At 32.7% G+C, this 26,535-nt stretch overlaps 1 protein-coding gene across 3 annotated transcripts in view; it reads left to right on the forward strand.

The window, feature by feature from the left end:
* Positions 1-14,896, forward strand: part of LOC145303474 (uncharacterized) — a 266,228-nt gene extending 251,332 nt beyond the window's left edge. For all 3 annotated transcript variants that reach the window (XM_080144825.1, XM_080144826.1, XM_080144827.1), the window contains 2 exons: positions 10,009-10,105; positions 14,050-14,896. In XM_080144825.1, coding sequence (XP_080000951.1) covers positions 10,009-10,105; positions 14,050-14,798 — 846 coding nt within the window. In that variant the 3' untranslated portion in view covers positions 14,799-14,896. The remainder of the gene's footprint in view (positions 1-10,008; positions 10,106-14,049) is intronic.
* The last annotated feature ends 11,639 nt before the right edge of the window (positions 14,897-26,535 follow it).

The raw sequence follows: 26,535 nt of genomic DNA on the forward strand, positions 1-26,535 counted from the left end.
TAGTCATAAATTGAACTCATTAATAAGAAAACATTAAAATAGAATGGTGAGGTACACTTGGGCTTAAACAGGGGATCATTCGATTTGTCGTTGAATCCTCTACCACTGAGCTATATTTCTAGGTGTTAATAATTCTGGGTTTTCTTTTTTGTTTTTTTTAAGAAGAAATGATTTGTTGAGATTTTATTATCTCTTTTGCTGGGTTAATGTAAAATATTACCCTGTAAAAATTCTTTTTTATCTATAAGAAAGAAAGACTATTTTTAAGGGTCACATTTTTTTTTTTTCGATTATTGATACTTACCAGATGAATTTCTGTGCAGAACATATCTAAGAACACTGCCAGGCATATAAATTAGCTTTGTGTGAAAATTGCAAAAGATAGACTCAGCCGTTTTGAAACCTATGAGGAAGAAACTCGTACACACAATGATTTTTCTGTATTTTTTTTTTTTTTTTTATTCGGAAAAACACATTTAAAAATTTCTTTAAATACACTCTCTTTCCCCCCATCGCTTTCTATGTTTGGAATCTAAAATGTCACTTAACCTACCACCCCTCCCTTTTAAATTTAACATTTTTTTTTTACACGGTGGTCACCACTTATCAAGGCTTGGAAGCCACTCAGGGATAAAGGTTATTGCAAGTACAGTACGTTAGTGTGGATATTTGATGAAGTGTTTACTTAAGGGGGCGGTTCATTAGGAATTTGTTAACGTTGGACTTGAAGACATCCAAGTTGTAGTCAGGTGAGAAGCAGGCAGATGGAACAGAGTTCCACAGGCGTATTTTTATAAAAAATATATATTTCCTCAATTCTTCTATTTGAGATCGAAATTCTTTCAGTGGTACATGGACTTTATTACATCACCTGACGAAGACTTTTGGTTATTACCGACCAATCGTCTGAAACATTAGTATGTTCAGTGTAGCGACTGTAATATTTGTCTATATATATATTTTATTCAGTTATACCATCCCCATCATTCTTGAATAAGTTTCTATATTAAGTTCATACCATTCATGATCCCTTTATTAAATCTACTAGGGCTTTACCCTACGAAAATTATTTCACTCTCGTTCACATAACTGATACTTTCCCTATTCAATACATACGTATTAATTTTTTATTCTTAGTCATTAGTTCTTAAGTATTATGATTCTGTTTTTATTTATCTTATATATTAGATGAATCCTTACTTTATACATTATCATCTGCTTTATATATTCTCTCTAATCCCCTTTTAAGCTACAACCTTTGTTCCATCAATGAAATTGCATCCCTCTGCCTGTTCTATAATGGTGACTGTTCCGACGAACTACAAGCGTTTGTGCTCCCTCGATGTAAATACCCCCTGACAAACCCGACAAGCAGCAAAGTCCCACCCCTACACAATAGAGATCCCAAGATGTAAGAAAGTCTTCTACTCAAATAGTTTCTTCACCCAGAACTGCTAGATTTTGGAACTCCCTTCCGGGTTCCTGCTTTCCCAACTGTACTGATGTGCAGAAGTGAACAGACATCTTGCTGCTCCTCTCCCTACATGGTATCTCTGCAACTTATGTCCCCTGATATATCCCCCTACATCAAAGTGGCACTGCGCCGTATTTGGGATGAAAATGAAATAAACAAAAATAAAATAAAAATAAAAAAAATAAAACAATTAACAGAATTAAAAATAGGTGACATTACTTTTAGAATGCGTCTCGCAAGTTAATTAAAGTTAGAAGGTTTTATGATTATATATTGCAAAACAAGGATTATTTTTTTTATTTTTATTGATTGAACTTCTGCATTCATGACCTGAAAGTTTTATCCCTCTGTTGCAGATATTGGCAGTGTGAGACTCTTAAGAAAGCAACCCCTACCATGGATGTGTGTCAGAAGCTGATATACGTCATTGAATTTCTGGCAAAAGTGCGTTGAGAATGGTGATGACTATGTAGAAAAATAAATTCTGGAACACAAAAGGTCGCTTGTTTTAATGGTATAGTTCCCATCTTTGTAGTTCTACTTTTTTGAGTTAAGAAAAATAGGAGACTTTACTTTTGAAACTACCCTCGTATATTTGTCTACTCAAACCTTTTTCCAATAATTTTCCTATTCCATATTCTCGTATCCATAAATATTTTTATTGGTCCCCCAACAAAAGGGTGGGGAGAACCTGTAAATTCACTCCTGTCCGTTTGTCTGTCTGCACTTTTCTCAATAACTATGCCTTGGAATGTTTGGAAATTTTGCACAAACATTAAACATGATATGAGTAAAAAAATTACAGAACAGATTTTCCATGAAAATGGGGAGGGTGAGGGGCAATGCTGAACTTAGTCATTTTTTTTTTTTATGCCTCATTCACTGTGCAATCACGGGGACCATGCATGCATTTTTATCTCTGTATTCTAAAATTAATCATAATTATTTCTGTTCTCTACCTATTACCCCATACTCAAACCTTTCATTATTCCTTGATTACAGCTACTAAGAATTTTAGTTTTCTTTCTTATTCATCTAATCTGTATTCTTCCACAGTTATAATTAATATATTAGCTATTTTTATTCATTTTTGTCTTTGCAATCATTTGTATTTATTTATTCTATCTTATATTAATTAATTCACTATTTTTTGTTTACCATCTCCTCTTTCTTTTTTCTTTTTTCTTTTTTTTTTTTTATAAGCTCAAACTTCTAAACTCCTTATATTTCAGGTATCCTCACCTTTTATGCTATATCACATTTTTGTCCAGGATTAACAGATTGGCTTTTTTAAAAGTCAAATTTCATTAATTTAAGCCTGTTTTTTTGTTTTTTTTTCAATATATAAAAGAGTTTAGTTTAAAAAAAAATTGTATTTGGCCTTTTTCAAAGCGTAACCCGACGGACTAAGAAAGGAACAAGCAGAATATTATATTTATTACTAGCTTTACCCTGCCACGCGTTGCTGTGGCTCAATTTGGTGTAATGGAAAATTCTAATAAAAAGAGGAAATGCATGTTTCTTATATTCTTAGTACAGCAATCGACTCACACAAAAAAAAAAAATTTTTTTAAATATGAAAATGTAAGAAGTTGTACTCTTGCAGTATGTAATGGTTTGAGTTTTTAAAAAATTGTGTAGTTGAAGTCAGTAACAATTGAAATTCATAGCTAGATTCCTCGGTTGGAGTCGTCAAAACCGGAAGTATAAACTTAGTAGTCTCGCAGTGTGCATCTAACGGAAGGAAGAAATGCAAAACAAAACAATGTAATCTTAATTGGACGTTTAGCGCATTTATTTATTTTTTTGTTTTTGTTTTTTAAGTAAATGCAAGTAATATCATGGTATCGTTGCGTTCGAATAATAAATGGTAACTAAGAAATTGTTAGTTTATTTAATAAGTTTTTAGTGTGAAGTAGTAATAAATAAAGCTCATTGTCAGATTCCGCGGTTAGAGTTGTCAAAACCGGAAGTAAAATTCGAGTAGTCACGCAGATTGCGTTCTACGTTAAAGGGGGGAAAAAAGCAAAAAGGCAAAAAGATAACGTTAATCAGACCGTAATTCTTGTTTTTTTTTATGGGAGAAAAGCGAAAAAAAAAAGGAAAGTAATGGATTTAATAACCTTTTACGATTCCAAACCGGTGTTTAATCCTACTGTTCCTTGTGGATGTGTTCTTGGTGGTGTTAAGTGGTAGCAGGAGTAGTAGGAATTTAATAGAGAGTAAAGATTTTACAACTTCCATTGATTCTAACCGGTTTTGGCAGTGAACTCTCACCGGGGGAAAAAGGTAGGAATGTATGGTTATCAAGGAAGTGTAATGCTAATAGGCCTATAGCACACCTCAGATTCTGTGCTGCAGTTTGTGCACATTACATTTGCATGTAATGTCTTGATTTTAAATCCTATTAAAGTTACACTCACACAGGAAAAAATGAGTTCCTTTTATATATATATATATATATATATATATATATATATATATATAATATAAAAAGAAGATAATAATAATAATAACTAGAAGAGACATTTCCAGAGCATTTTATAATTAATTAGAAGGGACATTTCCAGAGCATTTTGTAAATAATCTTTTTTTCTGTTGTTCTTGACCTTTGGACAAAGATCAAAGTGAAGTATCTGTTCTTCAGATGCTGCACTACACTTTTTTGGCCTCGGTTAATGGAGGAGAAATCCTTCATGACTGATACATTTTTTTATTTTTGTTACTGACCAGATTGGCCCTTTTTTCCCCCAAAATCGACCTCATGTCTAACTCTGCCCTCGTGGGGAGGCAAGTAAACAAAATAAAAATAATACTCAGAAGAGACATTTTCCAGGGCATTTTATAATTTATCAAAGGAAACATTTCCAGAGCATTTTGTAATTAAATCAGAAATTACTTTTCCCAGTTACTTTTGTAATATTAAAACTTTGTTACATTAAATATAGTACCTATTTACAATGCCTCCCCATAGGACAGATTTAGACACTAGGGGCATTTTTTAACGTGGAGAAAAGAAACAAAAAACTTTCTCTCAGTTATGAAGGATTTTTCCTCCACTGAAAGAGAACAAGAAATTGAAATGTAGCATCTAAAGACAGATACTACACTTTGATCTTGACCTGAATGCCAAGAACAAAAAATCATTTTTATTAGCTTTGCCTTAAAAGCGACACCAATTTTTTGTTGTTTTATTAGAATATTTATTTAGAATAGTCCACTTTCCTTTTAAGGGGTGACAAAGTTTATTTGGAATATTCCTTTTTTTAGGGGCGCACAGCATGATAACGTCCAAAGCGAATACGGATAATAATATAAAGATAATAATATAATAATAATAAACCATAATGTTTGTATATACTGTTCTTCTTTTACTTATCATTAAAGCCCCATCTATTTACTTCTGTATTTAACATCCTCCCCAATATTACATTTCTCAATTATCTTTTTGAACCATGTCCCCGTTTTGAAATTCTTTTCTACCTAAACCAATTATTACAAGTAAATATTAGAAAAATATCTTTTCTTTTTATGATACCCTTTTTCACATCTAAATATTGATTTATTGTCTTAAGACTATAATTTTATTATATTACAATATTATTCAGTTTAACTCAACCAAACCTTTTAACTTGTATAATAATTACATCTTATTTAAGTTAATTGCTTAGTTATATGCAAACTCGCCTTGTGATTTTATAATAATTTTCGAATAAAGAAAATTTACTAGTAAACATTATCGCAGATCAATCTAATTTTTAAAATTAAGTCACATCTTTCTTTCTATCCAACTAGCATGGGTGCTCGTCATTGCCCAGGTGTTTGTAGGTGTGTGTGGAAGGGGGTGGTGGTAGTAAGGCAGGCAGGCAGGCTCGAACCCAAACAGCAAAGGAGGAAAAGAATGTAAAAAAGAAAGAAAAAAAAGTGTTACTAGGCAGCCTGGCTCAAACCCGAAGCCTTGAGGTGAAGGAGAAAAAAAAAGTGAAAGAAAATGTGAGACTTTACCGCTGTGCCATGAGGAAGTGAAAATCATTGAAATTTAGTGATGTTAATCAAAACGTTGAGATACAGAAAGCAGAAATGAAATCACACACTTAAGTTTGGCTGTAGGCCAGTTAAGTTTTCAGCTTTCTGTCCGCCGTATTTGTTTCCCAACGATGATGGGGAAACCCAGCTCCTCACAAAAGGGGGATGTACAAATGAATAGCAATTGTCTGATATGAGGGGTTTCTTCCACAGTGATCAAAGCTAATTGCTTTCTAGACCTGGGCGTCCCTGGCATGAAAGCCGGGAAGCTGCCTTCACTTTCGATTAGTTTCGCTTTGCTACAAAAAAGCTGAACAAACACACAACAGGACAGAATAGTGTGAATTTTGTAAAAGTCGCTTCAATAAAAGATAGAGATGATCTCCATTCGCAAATTGTAGATATTACAATCTAGGGAGTATATAAAAAGTTCTAAAAAATAGACCCCCCCCCTCCGAGAACAAAGCCTTTACTGGACATACAAAAACGCGTGTGGCCGTTTTGCCTTATATATATATATATATATATATATATATATATATATATATAGATTATATAAAAAAAACGAACTTTCAACTCAGTTTTAAAAAAAATTTTCTAAAACGATAGAATTACCTCCCTTTCATTCCTAATTGACTATCACCTTTCAAATATGTAACTAAATCTTATCTTTAAATCAAAATGCTTGACGTTCATTTTAATTATATATATTTTTAAAATAACAATTTAAATTTCAAACAATATCAAATACATAACTATTATGATGACTATGTATCTTTTCCCTAGTTTAACTCAATCGAATCAACTTATTTCCCTAATCTACTTAAATTTTTTTTTTTATTAATGATTAAAACAGATTCGAGTTTTCACTTCAACATTCCAATATAAATTTTTGTATTCCTTTGTAATTTTAATTATATTTATTTACTTAATATATAAAAGATCAAACATTGTAGCATGTAATATTTTGGTTACTATGCATTATAAATTCTTTAAAAAGAAGCATTTATATGGTGTCTCCAAGACTTTTTCCTTAGTTTTAACCTGATTGTTTTTCATTAATAATTAAGTCTTTATTTTTCTATTTTCAGTTTTATATCTTTATTGATTATCATCATCATCATTATTTACTCACTAGGAGTAGTCACACAATCCATCATCAAAGATTTCTCTTTGAAAACAACTTGTGACATTCTCTGGAGTCTGAGTGACAACAAGTCTCTCCAGATTTCCAGTACTCTCCACCTTTTTCAATAACCATTGCAGATGAATTTGCATTATTGTAACAGCTGCTTACCATTGATTTCTTGTTGGCGGCGATCATTGGTCTTCACTGGAATTCGGGTAACAATAAGCCTCTGCAATGTCCCAGTCCTCTTTGCTCTCATCCAGTGATGGTCTGGCTACTGCTTTCACACCTCAGTCTTTCCATCCTCCTTGACTCACCTCATTTATTTGGTGAAGCGTTAGTTTTTGGTGACACACAAAAAAAGTAGAAGAAAATAAATTGGTGGAAAGGTAGGGGTGCAGAGGGGTTAACTTCAGTTTTCATGATTCCATGTGATGCTCCTTTGTGTTTGCATCTGTAACCGTTTCTTATGTCCAGTTTGTGCGTGTAGTTCATATGTGTTTAATCTCCGCATTCAATTGGTTTTCTTAATATTTCTGCAATTTTCATTATTATTATCTATTGTATCTTTTCAGCCATCCCTCTGATTCCAATCTCAACCTTTCTTTTTTCAAAGTTTTTCGGGATTGTCCCTAGCACTCTTACTATTAGTGGTGTTATCTTTTTTTTACATGGAGTTCACCACTTATCAAGGCCCAATGACTACTCGGGGATAAGGGTTATTGTGTGTACAGTAATCAATGGGATAGTGTAGCAATAGTATTGGAGAATTGATAGGGTGTCATTACTTAGGGGGGGGGCGGTTCATCAGGAATTTGTTTGTGTTGGACTTGAAGACATCCAGGTTGAAGTCGGGAGGGAAACAGGAAAGCGGAACAGAGTTCCACAGGCGTGCAGTTCTAAGAAAGAAGCTTTGTTCATGGAATCTACGTTTTGATTTAGGCACAGATAAGGAGTGGGGAAAATTATTGACGGTGGTTTCAGCTAGTCGGGTGTTTTTTGAAAAAGATTGGCGGGGGGGGGGGAGAATGAAGCTCAGACGAGCACTTGCCATGGAAATAACGATAGAACAAAGACAGGCTCGCTACGTCTCTTCTGTGAGAAAGAGGTTGCAGGAAAGAGAAAGAGGCATCCCCACCAAGCCACAAAGTCTATTTTGTACTCTATCAAGGCAGGATAGGTTGTTTTTAGCAGCTCCCGCCCAGATGTGGCAGCAGTATTCCATCTTTGGACGTACTTGGCTCTTATATAGATAGAGAATTGCATCATTAGTGAGATATCTTCTGGAGCGGTAGAAGGATCCTACCATTTTCCCAGCGATCTTAGCCACAGACTTGATGCATGTGTTTCATTTAAGATCAGGAGTAAACAAGATGGTGGAATGGCGAAACTTCGATAATACGTCCGATAATATTTGATTTTCTTGAATAAAAAAAAAACTACTTGATCGATTTACGTAATTTTTGGAATATAACATTTTCATGCAGTGACAAGTACGTACATTATAAAGATTTTTTTCAGATTTTTATAGTAACAAATATTACTTGTGGCCCGGTCAAACCAAGAAGCTTATCAAAACATGGGGCCTTCCCTAGACGAGAGTCATCCATTTCAATTGATGCCAGATGGGGATCAGAACGTTTATGATGTAGAGATAGGAGCTTGGTCTTAGATGCATTAAAGGTAACCAGCCACCTCTTTCCCCACTGTACCATGCACTCAAGATCAGAGGAGGGAGAATCAGAGAGAACATCATCATTTACGGCCTTTGATGTGTTGCCATAGATGGTCGTGTCATCAGCATAGATGTCAAGGAAAGATTTTAGTATGTGTTTTGGGAGATCATTGATGTAGATCAAGAAGAGAGTTGGGCCCAGTATGGACCCCTGAGGGACTCCAGCATTAATACTGTGGGCCTCTGATTTCTGCCTATCAACCACTACTCTTATGAGCCTATCAGAGAGAAATGATTTAATGATTGAGAAAACATTTCCAGTTATACCGTAGCTGGAAATCTTGTGTAGTAAGCCTTTATGCCAAACCTTATCGAAGGCCTTTGATATGTCGAGAGCAATTGCCCTAGAAAGGAAGCCTTTGTCGAGAGATTCGCTAATCCTACGAGATATAACCGTTAGCACATCTGCTACAGCAGAACGGAAACCATATTGCGTGTCGCTGAGGTGGTTGACTATTTCTCTATTTATTGTGGATTCCAGCAACTTACTCATAACACAAAGGAGACTTATTAGTCTGTACTGAGAGGGGGATGACTTATCACCTGAATTCTTAAATATAGGGCATACTGATGAGGTTTGTTTTCCAGGGTGTTGGGAAGTACTTCTCCTTAAGGCAATGCTTAAACAGTTTGGTAAGTATGGGGGCAAGTTCTGGTTGTAATTTTTTTAACACTATAATTGGAATACTGTTAGGACCAGTTGCTTTACTGGAGTCAAGGTTCTTGATTAGCTTGGCGACCTCAAGCACAGATATTTGTATGTTACATAGCGTGTTATTATCATTTCTCTCCCTATTTTTACCAAGGTTTCTGTCTCTCTCAATCTTTGCCACTATTACTCTTCTTCTTTCTCAACCTTTACTAAGGTTTCTCTCTCTCGTTCTTTGCCAAAGTTTCTCTCCCTCTCGTCCTTTGCCAAAGTTTTCTCTTTCTCTCTCTCTCTCTCGATCTTTGCTAAAGTTTCTCTCCCTTGTTCTTTAATACACTCCCTCTTCTTCAAACACACTCTCTCTAGCACACACATGCTCCCATTATTTAATACACACACACTATATCTCTCTCCCACAATTTTTAACACACTCTCATGAATTTTTCAGCATACTCTCACTCCTTTGCGCACACACACACTATCTCTCTCTCTCTCTCTCTCTCTCTCAATTTTTAACACACACATAAATTTTTCAACATGCTCTCAATCTTTTGCACACACACACACACACACACACACACACACACACACACACCTTTTCTCATATATTTTTCCCCACACATACACAGTCTCTCATTCCTCCACATACACATACACATACACACACACTCCCTCTCTCCAGTTCTCTTTTTGCTCATCCATTCATCCGTATCTCTGAAATACTCCCTCTCTCTTTTGTCATAAAGCTTGCTGCTGCTGCTTTTATTGATGAAGCTTTGCTTTCACTGCCTCGGCTACAATTTAATTCTTTACTGCATCATTGATTCCTCCCTCTCTACTCTCACACATCCGATCCTTTCTTTTCTTGTCTTTCCTCTTCTCTCTATCATTCCTTCATCTCTTTCTTCCTCCTCTCTCCCATCGATCATGTTTTGTGTGTCTCTTGTTGTCCGCTCGTGACATCCAACACTTATTTTTCTCCCATTTCTACACAGCTATCATCACCGTCAGATGACATTGCAGATAAGAATATTTGGCCAGACGTGGTGCCACACCAGACACCACCGCCACCTTATCCGGGACGAGTTAATGGTAAGTTAGTCACTTTCTGCTGAGCGATGACAACAAAAACACGATTTTACATTTCAGCATCTTTCCTTTCCTTAGAATATTTGTTTTGCATCTTTTCATTTTTTGTTGTTTTTTTGTTTCTACTTGATAAGACTTTTTTTTTTTTTAATCAATAAATTGTTGCCAAAGCCCCCCCCCAATCCACCTCGTTTTATTTATAGATTGTTTACAATTTCTCATTTTCTACATTCTTTGCATTGGTTACATCAGTTAAACATTCGAAGTATATTTTTGTTTTGATCTGCAAATAATCCATGAAACCTTGAATCTGTAAATAAATATGAGGAAAGGTTTTTATCTTCTTGACATTCTCTCTCTCTCTCTCTCTCTCTCTAGCACCATGTTTTTCTCTCTCTCTCTTTCTCTCTAGTTCCATGTCTTTTCTCTCACTCTCTCTCTTTCTTTCTAGCTCCATGTCTTTCTCTCTCTCTCTCTTTCTCTTTAGTTCCATGTCTTTTCTCTCTCTCTCTCTCTAGTTCCATGTCTTTTCTCTCTCTCTCTCTCTCTCTCTCTCTCTCTCTCTCTCTCTCTCTCTCTCTCTAGTTCCATGTCTTTTTTTTCTCTCTCTCTCTAGCTCCATGTCTTTTCTCTCTCTCTCTCTCTCTCTCTCTCTCTCTCTCTCTCTCTCTCTCTCTAGTTCCATGTCTTTTCTCTTTCTCTCTCTTTCTCTCTCTCTCTCCATGTCCCTTCTATCTCTAGCTCCATATCCTTTCTCTCTCTCATGCGCTCCATGTCCTTTCTCTCTCTCTGTCCCCCCTCTCTCTCTCTGTCTGCTCCCCACACTAATAAAAAGAAAAAAACATCTCTAATTATTCTGTTTTTTGAAACACTCATTCTCTGTTGTTTGTTTCTTTGATAAATTCCAATTTTTCTAAACAAATCTTTTTTCATCTCCGTTTGTTATCTTGTTCTAACAAAATTAACGTTTTTCTCACCAAATTCAAATCAACAAACCAAAGTTTATTCACACCATCAGCTGTTACATTTGTAAACTTATTTGAATTCATATTCACACGCCCAGAAAGTTTTCTAATCTATTATACAAAATATGAGTTAATCAACATTTGTTTTCATAAGACTTTTTTTCCTATATAATTATTATAGGACCAATTTTCTATTAATTATTATACTGAACACGATATATAGTAGTAATTTCAAAAGTTTAATACTAGCATTTCAGCCCGGCTTGCCCGGGTGTTTGGAGGTGTATGTTGAGCAAAAAAAAAAAAGGTCAATTTTTTTTTAACTTTGACCCCTATTATGATCCTTTAACATTTATAGGTTGGGGCTCAAATCAAGTTATTAAGTTAGATCCATGTCCAAGGAACCTATGTCTAAAATTTCAAGTGTTCAGACCCAAAATTGGCAGAGGAGTTTGGTAGAGTTCTCAAAAGTCAAATCGTTGAACTTTGACGCCTTAACAGCCAAATTTATGGCCGAAAACGGATTACAAAGATTTTCCCAAATCTCAGTACCCTATATCAAATTTCGAGTCTGTAGACTTAAAATTGACGGATTTAGAGAAATGTACACAGACAGACAGACAGACAGACACACACACACACAGATACGTTCACTTTTATAGATATAATAGATGTGACTTGTATGCCATCAGCTTGAATCGAAACCAAAACATCTAGTTCTCTAGTGGTATTCGCTATTATATGACCTAATGACATATGTGTATCAAGACTTGATAAATGTGTATTTGTGCATGCATAGAACATACATATTATGTCAAACTATGCCTGCTAAGTTCCAGTTATTCAATTCTGACTCTTTAGCAGCTCTCTTTCAGGCTAAAAACCAATTCTGTTTTTTTCCACATATCTGCCCGTATATCCAGTTTCAAGTCTGTAGACCAAAAATTGACAGAGTAGTTTGGTAGAGATCGTCACTTATATATGTTTGATTAGTTAATTAAAGACTGATTAAAGTTATTTAATTATAAAATATTGCCGAAAATGTTTTTACATAAATTAATTTTCAATTATAAATGAATTAATAAATAAATAATTTAAATGAAAACCATTAGTCTTTAAAATGGCTTATTTCTAATATTAATCTTTTGTGATGCAAGTCATACATTCAAAAATAATAGAGCGAGAATAATAACTACTGAATAATAGATTTTTTTTTTTTTCAGGGTTGTATTACTGTACACATAGATTTGAAAAAGTGGTAAAAAAAACAAAAAATCTAACAAATAAATGTTACCAAAGGCAAGATAAGTTACTTTTCTACCTAACTGGATATGTTTTTAGTGTTTTTATTTAATGTAACATGTTTATTTAGCTCGAAAAACATACAGTGTTTACCGATGTATTGAAAAGTTAAAAATGGCGCCCGACTCTCTCTTTCAGATGGTAAGTTTGGGAAAAGGAGTTAAAAATAAAAACTAGACAAAATACTGTTAGAAACTTGCTCAATATATGTTACGGTAACATAGGCTGACATCTATTCGGTGAGTTTCTAACATTATTTTGTCTAGTTTTTTATTTATAACTCTTTTTCCCAAACTTACAGTGTCAAAGAGAGATTAGGGCGCCATTTTGAATTTTCCAATACATCGGTAAACACTGTTTTTCGAGCTGAATAAACCTGTTACATTAAATAAAAACACTAAAAAAATTATCCAGTTAGGTAGAAAAGTAACTTATCTTGCCTTTAATAACATTTATTTGTTATATATTTGTTTTTTGACAACTTTTTCAAATCTATGTGTACAGTAATACAAGCCCTTTTTTTCTTTTTTCTTGCATATGAAACCCTGTGGTTTAGCTTGTAGGTATAAAAATAATTGTTAATATTTATTTTTAAAATATTATAGTTATACAGTCCATTTTTAAGAAATTAAAGTTGAACCCTATTAAGAAAAACGATCAACCTCAATGCAAATGCCACGTTCTGACTGCTGATCATTGAATACTCTTTGACTATTTACCATGTATGGCTGTTGACATGACATTTATAGCCACTTAATTTTCCTCAGTTCTTGTGTTAATTGGTGGGTGATGACCTTGACAGCAGAATGCAAGCTTACAGAGTCAAGTATGACTTTATGACTGGATTTATTCTCTCAACCAGCAGTAATTATCACTTCCTACACTGATGATTGCGTAAGTATGAAGTATTAGTGTCTGTAGATATAAAACTAATTCTTAATATTTATTTTAAAAGTATTATAGTTATACATAGATATGCATATATATATATATATATATATATATATATATATATTGAGTAAGATGATTGATAATTTATAATTAAAATTTAAAATTAAAAATCGATTTCATAAGGAAGAACAAACAAAATCAATAAATTGTACGATCGTTTCGGAAACAATGTTTTTGTTGAGATAGACAATAAGTTTTGGACAATAATTTTATCATATAGTTTACCATCCCAATGAATGCATTGACGATGATACTGACTTTTAGAAGGCGAACCATTAAAAGATACATTTTCCTTACTTGAAAAAATGCCAGTTTTACTTTTGGTGACTTTAAAAAAAAACACCCAATATTTTTGCTTATGAGGAGACTTTGTTTCAAAAAACTAAATGATAAAATTATTGTCCAAGACTTATTGTCTATCTCAATAAAAACATCGTTTCCGAAACGATCGTACAATTTATTGATTTTGTTTGTTCTTCCTTGTGAAACTGATTTTTAATTTTACATATAAATTATCAATCATCTTACTCAATATTAAAATAGCTCTAGTACATACATCCCTATCGAGCTTATTATAAATCTACATTACAACGAGCACTATTTTCGTTTATTTTAATTGTATTAATGAATTTACTAAAACATTAAAATGTACTCTGCTCTTTAGACTGTTGTTCTAATCCTGTTTATATATACACACGAATATAATTTAAAATGTTATTTTCATTTCAGATGGTGATGCATGTTTAGAATTGCATAAACTTTCCGAAGAGTTATATGCTGTTCCCCAAAAGCGAACGGAAATTGATCAACTTGTATCAAGTGCAGTGGACACCTTGTGGCAGATCAAAGCGAGTAATCGTTTATTGAGTGACGCCACAATGCCTGATTGTTTCCTTGCTGTGACAGATGACCTGGTGTCTGAGATGGACCAGCAGAGTTGCAGGTCATATAAAAAGATGCTTTTTGATTTAACGAGAGAAATCATTGAGGCAGTTTACGAAGGCAGCCAGGATGACGACGGAAACAACAACAATAACCCGATCAAAGAGCATTCTCGATATCCAGTGGACAAACTTGTCCACCGTAAATGCCAGCCCGTTATCAACAAGTATTATCGTCAGAGTCGGTCTCCGCCAAGCACGCCAGAGGAATTGCAGAAAGTTGTCCAAGATGCTGTGGGAAGCATTTTGCACCTGGAAAATTTGGATACTAATAATGACAACACAAGAAAACGGCAGGAATTTGACAAATGGAACTCTTCGAAAAAGGATCATGTTGATAGGGTTTTGATTGAGGAATTGAAGGAGGAAGAGCCCCATTGGGTGGACTACGATGATGATGTCTATGACCTAAAAGTGCAGTTGAGCAACAAAATTTTTGACTCCCTTCTTCTAAAAACTGTTGAAACATTCAAAAATATTTACAACAAACGCAATGAACGACTACAACAACAAAAACAACAACAGGTGCCACTTTAGCAAACTCTTTCTTCATTTTTTTTTTTTCGTTTTGACCACAGATATTTTGGCCAAATGTCCACCACACGTTCTTCAAAAAATAAAGTCGACACATTTTACTTTTTTTTTTTTTTTTTTTTTTTTTAGTAAATCTGATTCTTCATAAATTGTATTCTGTTTGAAAATCTGGAAATGGAAGGATGTGAATTTTGATTTTCTTAAAAGTTTTATCATCTTTAGTGCAAAGCCTTATTAAAATTTACATCTATTCTCTGCTCTTCGTCCCCCCCCCACACACACACACCTCATTATGTGTCCGTTCCTTATTTCATCTTCAACTTTGTTTCTCATTACGATTTTAGGAAATCAACTTTAATCTATTTTAAAGATTCAAAGTATTTTGCAAAACTAACTTTAATAATAAAAATGTCAAAAAATAAATTTTCATAAATTTTAAAGAAGAAAGGAAAAAACTATTTTGGTGTCTTTTGCAGCAAAAAAAAAAAATAAATAAAAAAAATAACTTCTTGGGATTTTATCACAGATTGTCAAAAACCATCCAGGGAATATTATTATAAATCTCGTTTGAAGCTTTAATTTAAATGTCCAGAAACTCTTTTCTGTTATACATTCCAATTTCTATTCATGGATTAGATTTGTTAACAAACTCGAGCATAACTTGTCATTTAAAAAATTTTTTTTTGTACTTGTTTGTTTATTGTGTGATGATGATGATGATTCTGTCAGTTTGACATTAGATTCTTATGGAATGCTCATTATGGCCGGATATTGCTTTTCCATTATTTCATATAAAGACAGTTGTACAAAAATATAATTTTTTTTTGTATGGAATATTAAATCAGACTCCATTGTGTGCGTGTGTGCTATCTAACCCAATTGGCAGCCTCCCCTTCACCTTTTTGTGATGAAATCTTGTGACAATTCTATTGTTATGTTGCAAATTGTCACTTTCATCTCTCTGTCTTTATCTGTGATAGCTAACTCCCTTATAAAAATCTACATTTACACATATTTGAAAATGAAAAAAAACAAACCTTTATTATTTAACTTATCACACATTTAACTTTTGACCTGACTTTTGGTGGTAGTCATTTCCGATAATGATCGTCTAGTCTCTTGTCTTGTCCAAGTTTAGCACAAGGCCAAACTGTATGTAAAAAAATTTCATAATAAAATTTCTGATTTTGTTTCTCATTCTGTAAGTGAATGAAAAATCCTTATTTGTATTCTCCAATCTGAGCAACATTTATATTTTATTTCCATCAATGTTTCTTCCAGCTTTCTTCAAGAATATTTGTTCAGTTTCAGTCATGTTTTTTTGTAGGGATGAAGTTGATTATTTGTGTACATTCATGTTTTTTATGTATTCATCTCATCTTTTGATTTCTTTTTTATCTTTCCTCCTGTCTTTTGTCTTGTTTGTTTTGTTTCTTGTCTTGTTTGTTTTGTTTCTTGTTTGTCTTGTTTGTTTTGTTTCTTGTCTTGTTTGTTTTGTTTCTTGTCTTGATTTTTTGTTTCTTGTCTTGATTTTTTGTTTCTTGTCTTTTTTTTTTTGTTTCATGTCTTTTTTTTTGTTTCATGTCTTTTTTTTTGTTTCATGTCTTTTTTTTGTTTCATGTCTTGTTTTTTGTTTCATGTCTTGTTTTTTGTTTCATGTCTTGTTTTTTGTTTCATGTCTTGTTTTTTGTTTCTTGTCTTGTTTTTTAGCTTGTTATTTTTTTTTTTTCTTGTCTTGTCTTTTTTTGTTTCTTGTTCCATCTTCTTGCCTTTCATCTTCTCATTTCAGATTTACGTGTTTAAATTTTAATGAATTAAGGTTGTAAGACATTGGATAAAGTTGATGCTCTTGCTTGCCTATGTTCTACTCTTATCTAGAAACAAGCACCACAATGTCAGATTTTTTTATGAACTTCACCTACTTCAAATATTTTCCAGAGTTTGAATTTTGTTTATTGTAAATATTTACAATTGGATGAAAAAATGATGAGGAATGGAGCAACAAAAATACCTTTAAACAAAACAAATTCAATCAAATGAAAAGCAGGTTAGGCTTGTCCAACTCTTTTTAAGGATAGACATCTCGCTATTTTACAGTTTGTTAATAGCGATGCATGGAGTAAAATCGAAAATTATTCATAATCAATAACAAAATATTTTTTTTCCTTTCTTTTGATTCTAAAATTAGTTAAGGGTCAAAAATATCCGCAACATTTAGAAAAGTTCTTGACAAATTTCTTAAAAATGTAATTTATGAAAGTTGTTTTGGATCAATTTTGAATCTTAGATCAATCTCAAAACTTCATTTTTTGAATTTAAATTCAAATCTATTTGACCCAAAATAGCAGAATGCACTAACTGTGCACCTGTGGAACTCTTTTCCGTTTGCCTGTTTTCCAGCTGACTACAACTGGGTTGTCTTCAAGTCCATCATAAACAAATTTTTGATGAACCGCCCCTTTAAGTGATCCAATCTACCAAATTTCCATTACTAATGACTACTACGATATTATCTCATTGATAATTAGGTAACTTGATCAAATAGTTGTATTTTTAACTAAGAAAATTAACTTTTATGAGTAAGCAAAAAGGAAGTTTCTCAAAACATTATCTTGAAAAAAAAAAAACAAGGGCAGATAAGTTCACAATAATTCAAACTTTCAAGATCAGCTTTGTAATGCTAACAATTTCACATAGATCGCTTAAAAAAAATGATTTTCTTTATAAAAAAACTACTTGTTCAATTCATGTAATTTTTGGAATATGACATTTCTATTACGTGACAGATGCATATATCATAAAATAATACTCAGAGCAAGATTAATAACTACTGAATATTTTCCTGTATTTTTTATTTTTTAATTAAGTTGAATTTCAGAGAAGAACCATTTTTTTTTAACAATTAATAAATATTTAGACATTCTTAACATTTCTAATTGTCTTGGATACATTGTTAAATGGCCAAATAGAAAATGGGCTCCTACTTCTTCAACCTCTTGTTATGAAATCAGATTGTGAACCAATTGTGGCCAAACCACACCAGAACTAGTGGACAGTAGCCTGTGGAAAGGAAAGTCCAATTGCTCGTGGTCCCAGCATTCAAATTCATATTCAAATATCTCCCTTTCTCACAATATTTCTAAGTACTAGAACTTATACTTGAGTTTTTGAGGCATATAATCAAGGAATTGACCCCAAGCATCATTAGACCTCTGTACGCCACTGCTAATGGAATAAAGAATTGCTTGTTCTGTGATACCACCTGTGGCCCTACCGACAGCTTGCTGCCTCAACATTGTGTGCCGTGAATTTCTCCTTTGTCTTATGTTTTTTCTTTCATCATTCTAGTTCTAGCCATGCCATCGTTTTGTTCAGTCAACAGTCGATGGGGAACGCATGGGTTCACAAGTATAAAAATAAAATACGGGGAAACAAGAAAAATATTAACTCCGATGCTTCACACATATATTGGCTGGACTCTGTGTGTGTCCCCTATTAACTCTATATGTTAAAGTCCACATGTACGTGCTGTTGAGGCTGTTCGTTAGTTGGTTGATCAATTCATCTTAGTCTATTCAAGGGTTCTCTATCTGGTCTAAGCCACGATTCGTCTTCAACGGTCTCCAGCCCTGAACTGCCATGAGCATCTAACTTAACTCTTACTATCATAAACTGGATCGTTGCCAACTAAACTGTTGTTAAATGTACGTTTGTAAAACACTTCCAACTGTACAATGTAAATCCAACTTTTATTTGATCTCTGTTACAGTCATTTAAACCTATCCTTGCCTATTTGTTTAGGTAAACGCAAGAGAGATATCTCAAGAAAATACTTACAAAAACGAACTGCTAATGTGATATATATATCTCATACTTTTCTTAGTTTTATATGCCATTCTGACACAATGTGAGCTGCCTCACGAGTTTTATAGCTCTGGTAGTGAAGGGTGACAGTTTTTGGTTATTTTTTTTTTTTTTTCAGTTTCTACTCAGTTTTTATCTTAAGGAAATATCTAATTCAAAATTAAACGTTTTTATTTAATTTTTTATTTTTTTCGGAAATGCATCGCCTTGGAAGACAAGATTAAGAAACTATTATTCTCTGCATTCGTTTCAGCAACCGGTTTTTAATCATTCAGTTGCATCATTTCACCAAAGATTTAAATATTTTGAAAAAATTTTTTCTAGTTTTAGATTGGAAATAATAAATGATGGGTTCCCCTTCTCCCATTTTATACTTGTATATGAGTCCTCGTACGATTATGCAAAATATGCAGTTGTTATTTTGTGTGAATGAATTTTGTTTTTTTTCTCTTAGTTGATTGAGTCTCATTAGTCATTGTATTATCATGGATGTAAAAAAAAAAAAAAAAAAAAAAGTTACAAAAACAGAAAAACTTTCTTTTTTTTTCCTTTTTCTTATTTTGCTTTCCTCTTTTCTCTGTTCTCTCCTTTTTTTCTTTCACTTTTTCCCTCCTTTTTCCATTCTCTTCATCTTTCTCATTTTCCTTTTTTATTTTCTCTGTTTCTTTATTTATTGTTGCCATTTTTTCCATCTCATTTCCAGTCCCAAATATAAAAAAAGATAACGTAAATTTTTATATTCTAGTTATTTGTACAAACATGTGCATAATGTTAAATAAAGATGAATTTAATTATTATCAGTTTTGTTGTCTTTACGTTTCTGAATTTTTTTTTTTTTTCTGCAAGGACCCGTGGCGCAGTGGTTAGAGTACTGAAAAAAATCAATTGTAAAAGTGATATTCTCCTGAAGGTTCAATCCTCAGTGTGGGCGACCGAAATATACATTTGCGAATTACTTAGGACCTCTATCCAGTCATGGCTCATGGAACAAGAGCACACTACCCCCATGAAGTAGATAAAGGGTTCCACTCGAAATTTCGTCCAAATTCCCGAGTTCGACAGAAACATTCCTGAGTTCGACAAGAACCATCTGAAAAAGGTTGGAGGTTATATCGACCGAAACGTTGTGAAAATCACACTCAAGATGAAAACAGTAGTCCGATGAATAATAATACACTTGTTGTCTTTATTTTAATTTTAACTAGCAAGACTTTATGACATGTCTGTCAGAAGTAATCCTTCCTGATGCTATGCATTGCACGATCAGAGTACAGATTGTGCCTGCCACCTTTATCACAATGCTGTAACTAATAGCAATAGACTACACAGTGTCCAGTACACTTAGTTCTGAACACAAGCAGCTCTTTTGGTGTGGGTGCCAATTTTCTATCGATTGAAGAGAATCCAGTTCAAAGAAGCGGTCATCACTGTACATACACCAATGCTCAGCAGAAGAGAACAAAGATCAATTCAACTATAACCTCCAAGCAGCTGTAGATCACATCCTGTCCAATTACTGTCTGTTAGTTGCGGGTGATCGGCATGGTCTGGGCATGCAGACTCATAATCATATCGTGATCTAGCTGCACAACCAACCGAATAGATTACATTCTTATTTGTGCAAGGTAAGCAAGCTCCGTCATCAACTCTTGGGCATCTAGGGAGAGAGGGGAGTATGATACAGGCAACGAACATGGCTTTAATCATGCATATGTCCGTGCAAATTTGTGTTTGTGACTATAAGCACACGATGAATCTAAGATTCATCGTGTGCTTAAACTAAAATGTCAGAACCAGTTTGCTCTTCTTTTCCAGCCTAATATTGTGCTGCACCTGGAGGTGGAATAAATAAGTACTCTTTCACCCCCTATTTCCTCTTTTTTCACAGAAGAGACATTGAAAGTCTGTTTCTGCTCTATTGTTACTTTTACGGTAGGTGCTCGACTGAGCTTCAATCTATGGTTCCTCCCTCTGAAATGCCCATAGCAAATACTCTAACTACAACAACCGTCAATAACTTCCTTTAATCTCTATCTGTACCTGAAACTAAATGAAAATTCCATGAGCTGAGTTTCTTTCTTAGAACTGCCTGCCTGTGGAAAACAATACCATAGGGCTGCTTTTCGGCTGACTATAGCATGGCTATTTTCAAATCTAATGTGAATAAGTTCCTGTTGAGCCGTCCTCTTAAATAAACTAGCCCTAGCCAAGTTCCACCATTACTGATCATTAAGGCTGTGACAACAGCATATTCTTTTCATCCTTTTGACTCGAGTATATATCCGACACAGTTAATTAACCAAGAACGACATCACTCTATATATTAAGATATCAACAGATACACACTCGAGGGTTAAAACAATAAAAAAAATATGCTGTTGTCCTAGCCTTACTAATCATTTTGAAAGTAAATAATCGCATTTAAAGGAATGTCAAAAGCTACCACAAAAACATTTTTCTTCAAAACTTTGTATTTATTTGAGAAATCCAATGTAAAGATTAAATAAGTCACAACTTTTATCGTGGTATACATGTCACCGGCAACGCATGTTGCTCGAATAAAATCCGGTTTTAACAAAAATAAAGGTACTTGTACAGTTTAGTCAAGACATTAAAAAATGAAAATATCGAAAAAAAAAAAAAAAAAAAGTTTAAATTGTACGTATCTGTTATGGAATGAAGTTTTCCGAAAAAAAATTCACTTAATTTCATCAAGTAGTTTTCGTTTTACAGCGAAAAAACAATTTGTTATACCGAGCAAAAGGTTCGATTTTTAGGAAGAAAAGCTAGTATTAAAGATGGGGAGGGAGTGTCAGTGCTTTAAATTGAGTTATCTCCCCGTGGCGTTTCCAAACTCAAAACAAAAATTTTTTTATATCCAAGATGTCTCCCTTCAACACACTCAGAAAAAGTGTTTTTCCGCTGTAAAAAAAAAAAAATTACTCAATCAAATTAAGTGAAATTTTTTTCGGAGATCTTCAGTTCAAAATGAATATGTACAATATAATCTTTTTCGATATTTTTATTTTTTAATGTCTTGATTAAACTGTACAAGTACCAAAATAAAAAAATACAATAAACTTAATAATAAATACTTTTAAGTTTATTATTCCGTTTCCTCAGAAATTAAATAAAAATTTAAAAAAATAAAAAGGAATAAAATCTATATATTTATATATGAAATTAAATAAAATCTCTGATATTTCATTTTATATATAAATAACTATTTGCACACATCGATTTATTTATTGAATATTTCTTATGATATTCACCAGTTGAAAACTCCCCCTTTAACGAGCGTTTCCATTCTGTGTTTATTGTATACTTTTTAATTATCATGAATATCTGTTGAATTTTTCATTAGAATAGACGGCGGACATTTAGGAAATTGCCCCCACCTCTAAATTCCACAATTTACACTTTTTGTTTTCTTTTTTTCATGTTAATCTCATCATTAACGTCTGCCCTGAATATAATTTAAACTAAACAAATATTATTTGTATCAAATGCTAAAAGTTAGAAACGTTGAATTATCAGATTTTTTTTACTCATTACCCAAAAAATGTTTTTTTTATACAATTAAACTTTGTATTCAGTTTCTTGTTTGAATTGAATATTTTTGGGTATAGGACATTATTATGATATTCATTTTCAGCATACTCGAGAACCTGTAAAAGTCGTCATCGAGTTGGAAAGAATGTAGAAATTTAGCCTAACCCCTTTTTTTTAAACGGGAATATTCACCGGTCATGTGAGAGATGACCACAAAGTGGGTGTTCAATTTAGTAGAACGTTATAATTGGAAAGTAATTCCTGATGATAAAAGTCATAATTTTTTTTTTTTTTTTTTTTTTTTTTTTTAATCTGAAAGTTAAGTTTGTAATCAATAAGATTAACGTGCAAAAAGAAAAATGTGTAAATTGTGAAATTTAAAGGGGGGGGGCAATTTCCTAAACATCTGCTGTACTTATAAAAAAATACAACTAAAATAATTAAACTGATTGGTTATATTTTTAAGTTAGGTTTTATTCAATAAAAAAAAACAAGCTAAATGATCGTGTTCATCCTATGTTTACGATTTTAATTATCACAAATATATCTTGAATTGTTATTAAAATAGACTTAACTATTCAACATAAAACTTAAATAATTATTCTAATTTCTTTATATTTTTATAATAAAAGCTCTAAGGCAGTGTTCTGTATAACAGTTAACGTTTATTCATTAAAAAGCTTGTTTACGGACTAATCTCAAAATTAAAGTACACATCACTTTTAAATTCATGTACAGTAGAATCCCGCAGTGTTTTTTTTTTTTTTTTTTTTTTTTTTCAGATTACGATGTGGAATACAATATTTTTCCAGCCCCTGGTTACGGTATTTGCCCTGCCTTACAGTGTTATAATATCATTTGATTATATACATGTGTATTATATACTGTAGTGTATTTTGTTACTAATTTTTGTTACGTAGTGTATAGAATTTTACTTACGCCCTTCCATACTGCGATTTCATCTTACAATCACAAATTTTCCCTTGTGATTTCAAATTTTATCAAATGTTCTGAAGATTTTTTTTTTTTAAATGTCATTTTTACACATTACATATGTTACCATGCTGAAATAATAATGTTATTATTTAGAAACCCATTCTTAACATAATGGGGGTAGAGAATGCGTTTTTTAATTATTCTGTACTTTCATCTAACAATTTAATAAAAAAAAAAAAAGATATTGAAAACTTTAATTTGAAAATACTATTTAAAAAATATCACAGTAACCTAAATGCATAAACACCAAAAATAGTTGTGTAATTTAAATTTTGATAGATTTCTTTTTTTTTTTTTTAACAGGTATTTTATTAAAAATGGCCGGAAAATCTGCAATTTAAACTCACAGTAAAAATGTAATTAAATTTTCCGATCGACGTTTACCATTAAATAAAACGCCTTCCTCTTGGGTTTTGAAGGCACATTGACACACTGGTTCTCGTTAGATCAAAGTTGAGCAATGTTGAGCCTCGTCAGTCCCAGATGGGTGACCAATTTAGTGCCGTTTTCATTCTATACCCAAAACTAAGCAGAAATTCCATGAACAAAGTTTCTTTCCAAAGAATTACATGTCTGTGAAACAATACCACGGGGCTACTTCCCAACTGACTAAAACATGATCGTTTTCAAGTTCAACATTAACAAGTTCTTGTTGAGCTATCCTATTAAATAATCAAATCCTGTCCGGTCTCAACCATGGTTACCACTCCTCACTGTGCTGTTTCACCGTCAACTTGTTATTCCTTTAACCTTTATCCTTAAGTGGTTGTCGGATTTTGATAAGCGATTAATCATTATTACATATAAAAAAAAAAGCAAAACTTGAATGCAAATTTCACAATTCTGGAGAATGATCATCTCTGGCAGGTTATATTTGCCCTTGTCGGCACCATGACCAAGGGAGGTTACAGAAAATCGCACAGCTTAATACTTCAATAGTTAACAGATTAAGAGTTGCATATATTAAACATACATCATTATTGAACTTTGTGGCTTAATTAGCCATGCAATAATTGCAGATAGGCTAATTATGCAAAATTAATTGAGATGCAAGTTGGGATCCAGACGATAGGATTATCCGTCATTAGTTCAAGTGCTTCTCTATACCAGTTCATAGATTATAATAATAATCTCAAATATTATGTCTTTTTTTTTACAAAGGAATCAGCACTTATCAAGGCCCAGAGGCCACTCAAGGATAAGAGTTAAAGAGTGTAGAGTGGTCAAAAGGGCAATATCACAGTAATCGTTAGAAGTGTAAATTTGGTAAATTGGATTACTTAAGGGGAACGGCTCATCAAGAATTTGTTTACATTGGACTTGAAGACGGCCATATTGTAGTCAGCTGGAAAGCAGAAAAACGGAAGAGAGTTCCACAGGTGTGCAGTTCTTAGAAAGAAACTTTGTTCATGGAATCTATGTTTAGGTTTAGGCATAGATAAAGAGTGGGGGAAATTATAGTGTTTACAGCCAAACAAGTGTTTCTCGTGAATGTTTGGCAAGGGGGGGACCATAGATTGGAGCTCAGACGAGCACTTGCCATGAAAATAACGATAAAACAGAGACAGGCTCGCAACGTCTCTTCTGTGAGAAACAGGTTGCAGGCCCCATACTTCTTAGTGCTTTGTCCGAATGAAATGAAACTTTGGTCATAACTAGTTTATTATATTCAAAACATCACATCAAAACACTAGGGTCTTTCGCCTTTTTTCTCCGTTGACTGTAAAACTGCTCAGAAAAACAATTGAATGCCCTCTGTTTTTTTTTTTGTTGTTGTTTTTTTTGGGGGGGTCATCCTGTATAATCTATTACATAAAAATCACTTTGTGTGTTTATGTTCCTTCCTTATCGGTTTCCAAACGATTGAGTTTATCTTTTGCAAATTTTACACAAAGGTAATTTATATGTCTGACAGTGTTCTTAGATATGTTTTGTACAGAAATTAATCGAATAATTATTCAAAATCGAAAAAATCTGATCCTAAAAATAGTTTTTTTTCTTATAGTTAAAAAAGAAGAATTTTTACAGGGGAATTTTTATGTTACACTAGCAAGGGAGATAATAAAATCTTAGCAAATGATTTCTTCTTAAGAAAAAAAAATGAATTATTGACATCTGGAAATATAGTTCAGTGATAGAGCATTCGACTACAGATCGAATGATTTCATATTCATGCCCGGGTGTACCTCACTATTTTATTTTAATTTTTATTATTAAGGAGTTCAATTTACGATAAAAGAAGGGATACGATTTAAAATTGCCACAAATCATTTTTTCGTTTGTATATTTTAAAACTAACATTAATCAGAAGTGACTTTTTCAGGGCATTCATCATCAAGCCCAAATATCAGCTGATGTGATATTGTAAACAAACACAGATGGAATTTGATAAACGACATTATCATTATTAGTTATTTATTATTATTTATTTTTATTTTTATTTTTTTTGCGAATAAATCCACCAAGCAAATTATTCCTCATAATACATAATCATCAATAGAGGATTGATTCTATAATAATACATATGCAATCTGCATAAATTAAAATATTATATTTAAGCGTATTGCAAGACTGGGTATCCAGCTAGTATATATATATACATATATATAAGAACAAACAGTTAATAAAACATGTTAAAAAACACTTTGAAAAAGAGTTAAAAACATTTAATCTGAAAAGGAAACACTTGATAAGTGGATAGTCCTTAATCCGTGGAGTTTCAAAGAAATACTTTCCTTCTCATCAGAGGGTAGGAATTAGCAAAATACAGGATCGGATTTTGCATACAAAAGTATTTGATGAAACTGCAAGTAAGTCAAAGATCTTACTTGATAACAAAAAAGTGAAGCAGAGGGAATATGGTGAAGAAAAAGGTGATTACACGTGAATGGATAGTCTGGTGAAAGGTAAATTATCCAATGACGGTAAAATCCAAAAATATAAATCCAAGAAAGTTAATTGAATTTCCATTTGCACAAGTAAAATCTCAGGAAATCACGTAATTGGAAGATGGTCCAAAATAATCCAAAAGGCTGAAATCCATGGAATAATTCACAAATATGTACAAGGAAAAGGGGAAAATTCCAATAATATTAATAAAAGAAAAATAAGATATGCATGTACAGGTTATTACTTAAGAAAATGTTAGCAAGAGTTATTAAAAGACACTAAATGGAAAAAATAAATTAATAAATATAAAATAAATAATAAATAAAAAATGAATAAAAATAAAATAAAATTTTTTCAGGGGATAGGATGGCCGGTATCTGCAAATTCCGGATAAAGCAAGTATGTAAGTAAATGCATATAGTAAAATATAAGTAAATAT

The sequence above is a fragment of the Euprymna scolopes genome, chromosome 19 (assembly GCF_053919585.1).
Source record: "Euprymna scolopes isolate OS-2025 chromosome 19, ASM5391958v1, whole genome shotgun sequence".
NCBI classification, from domain to species: Eukaryota; Metazoa; Mollusca; class Cephalopoda; order Sepiida; family Sepiolidae; genus Euprymna; species Euprymna scolopes.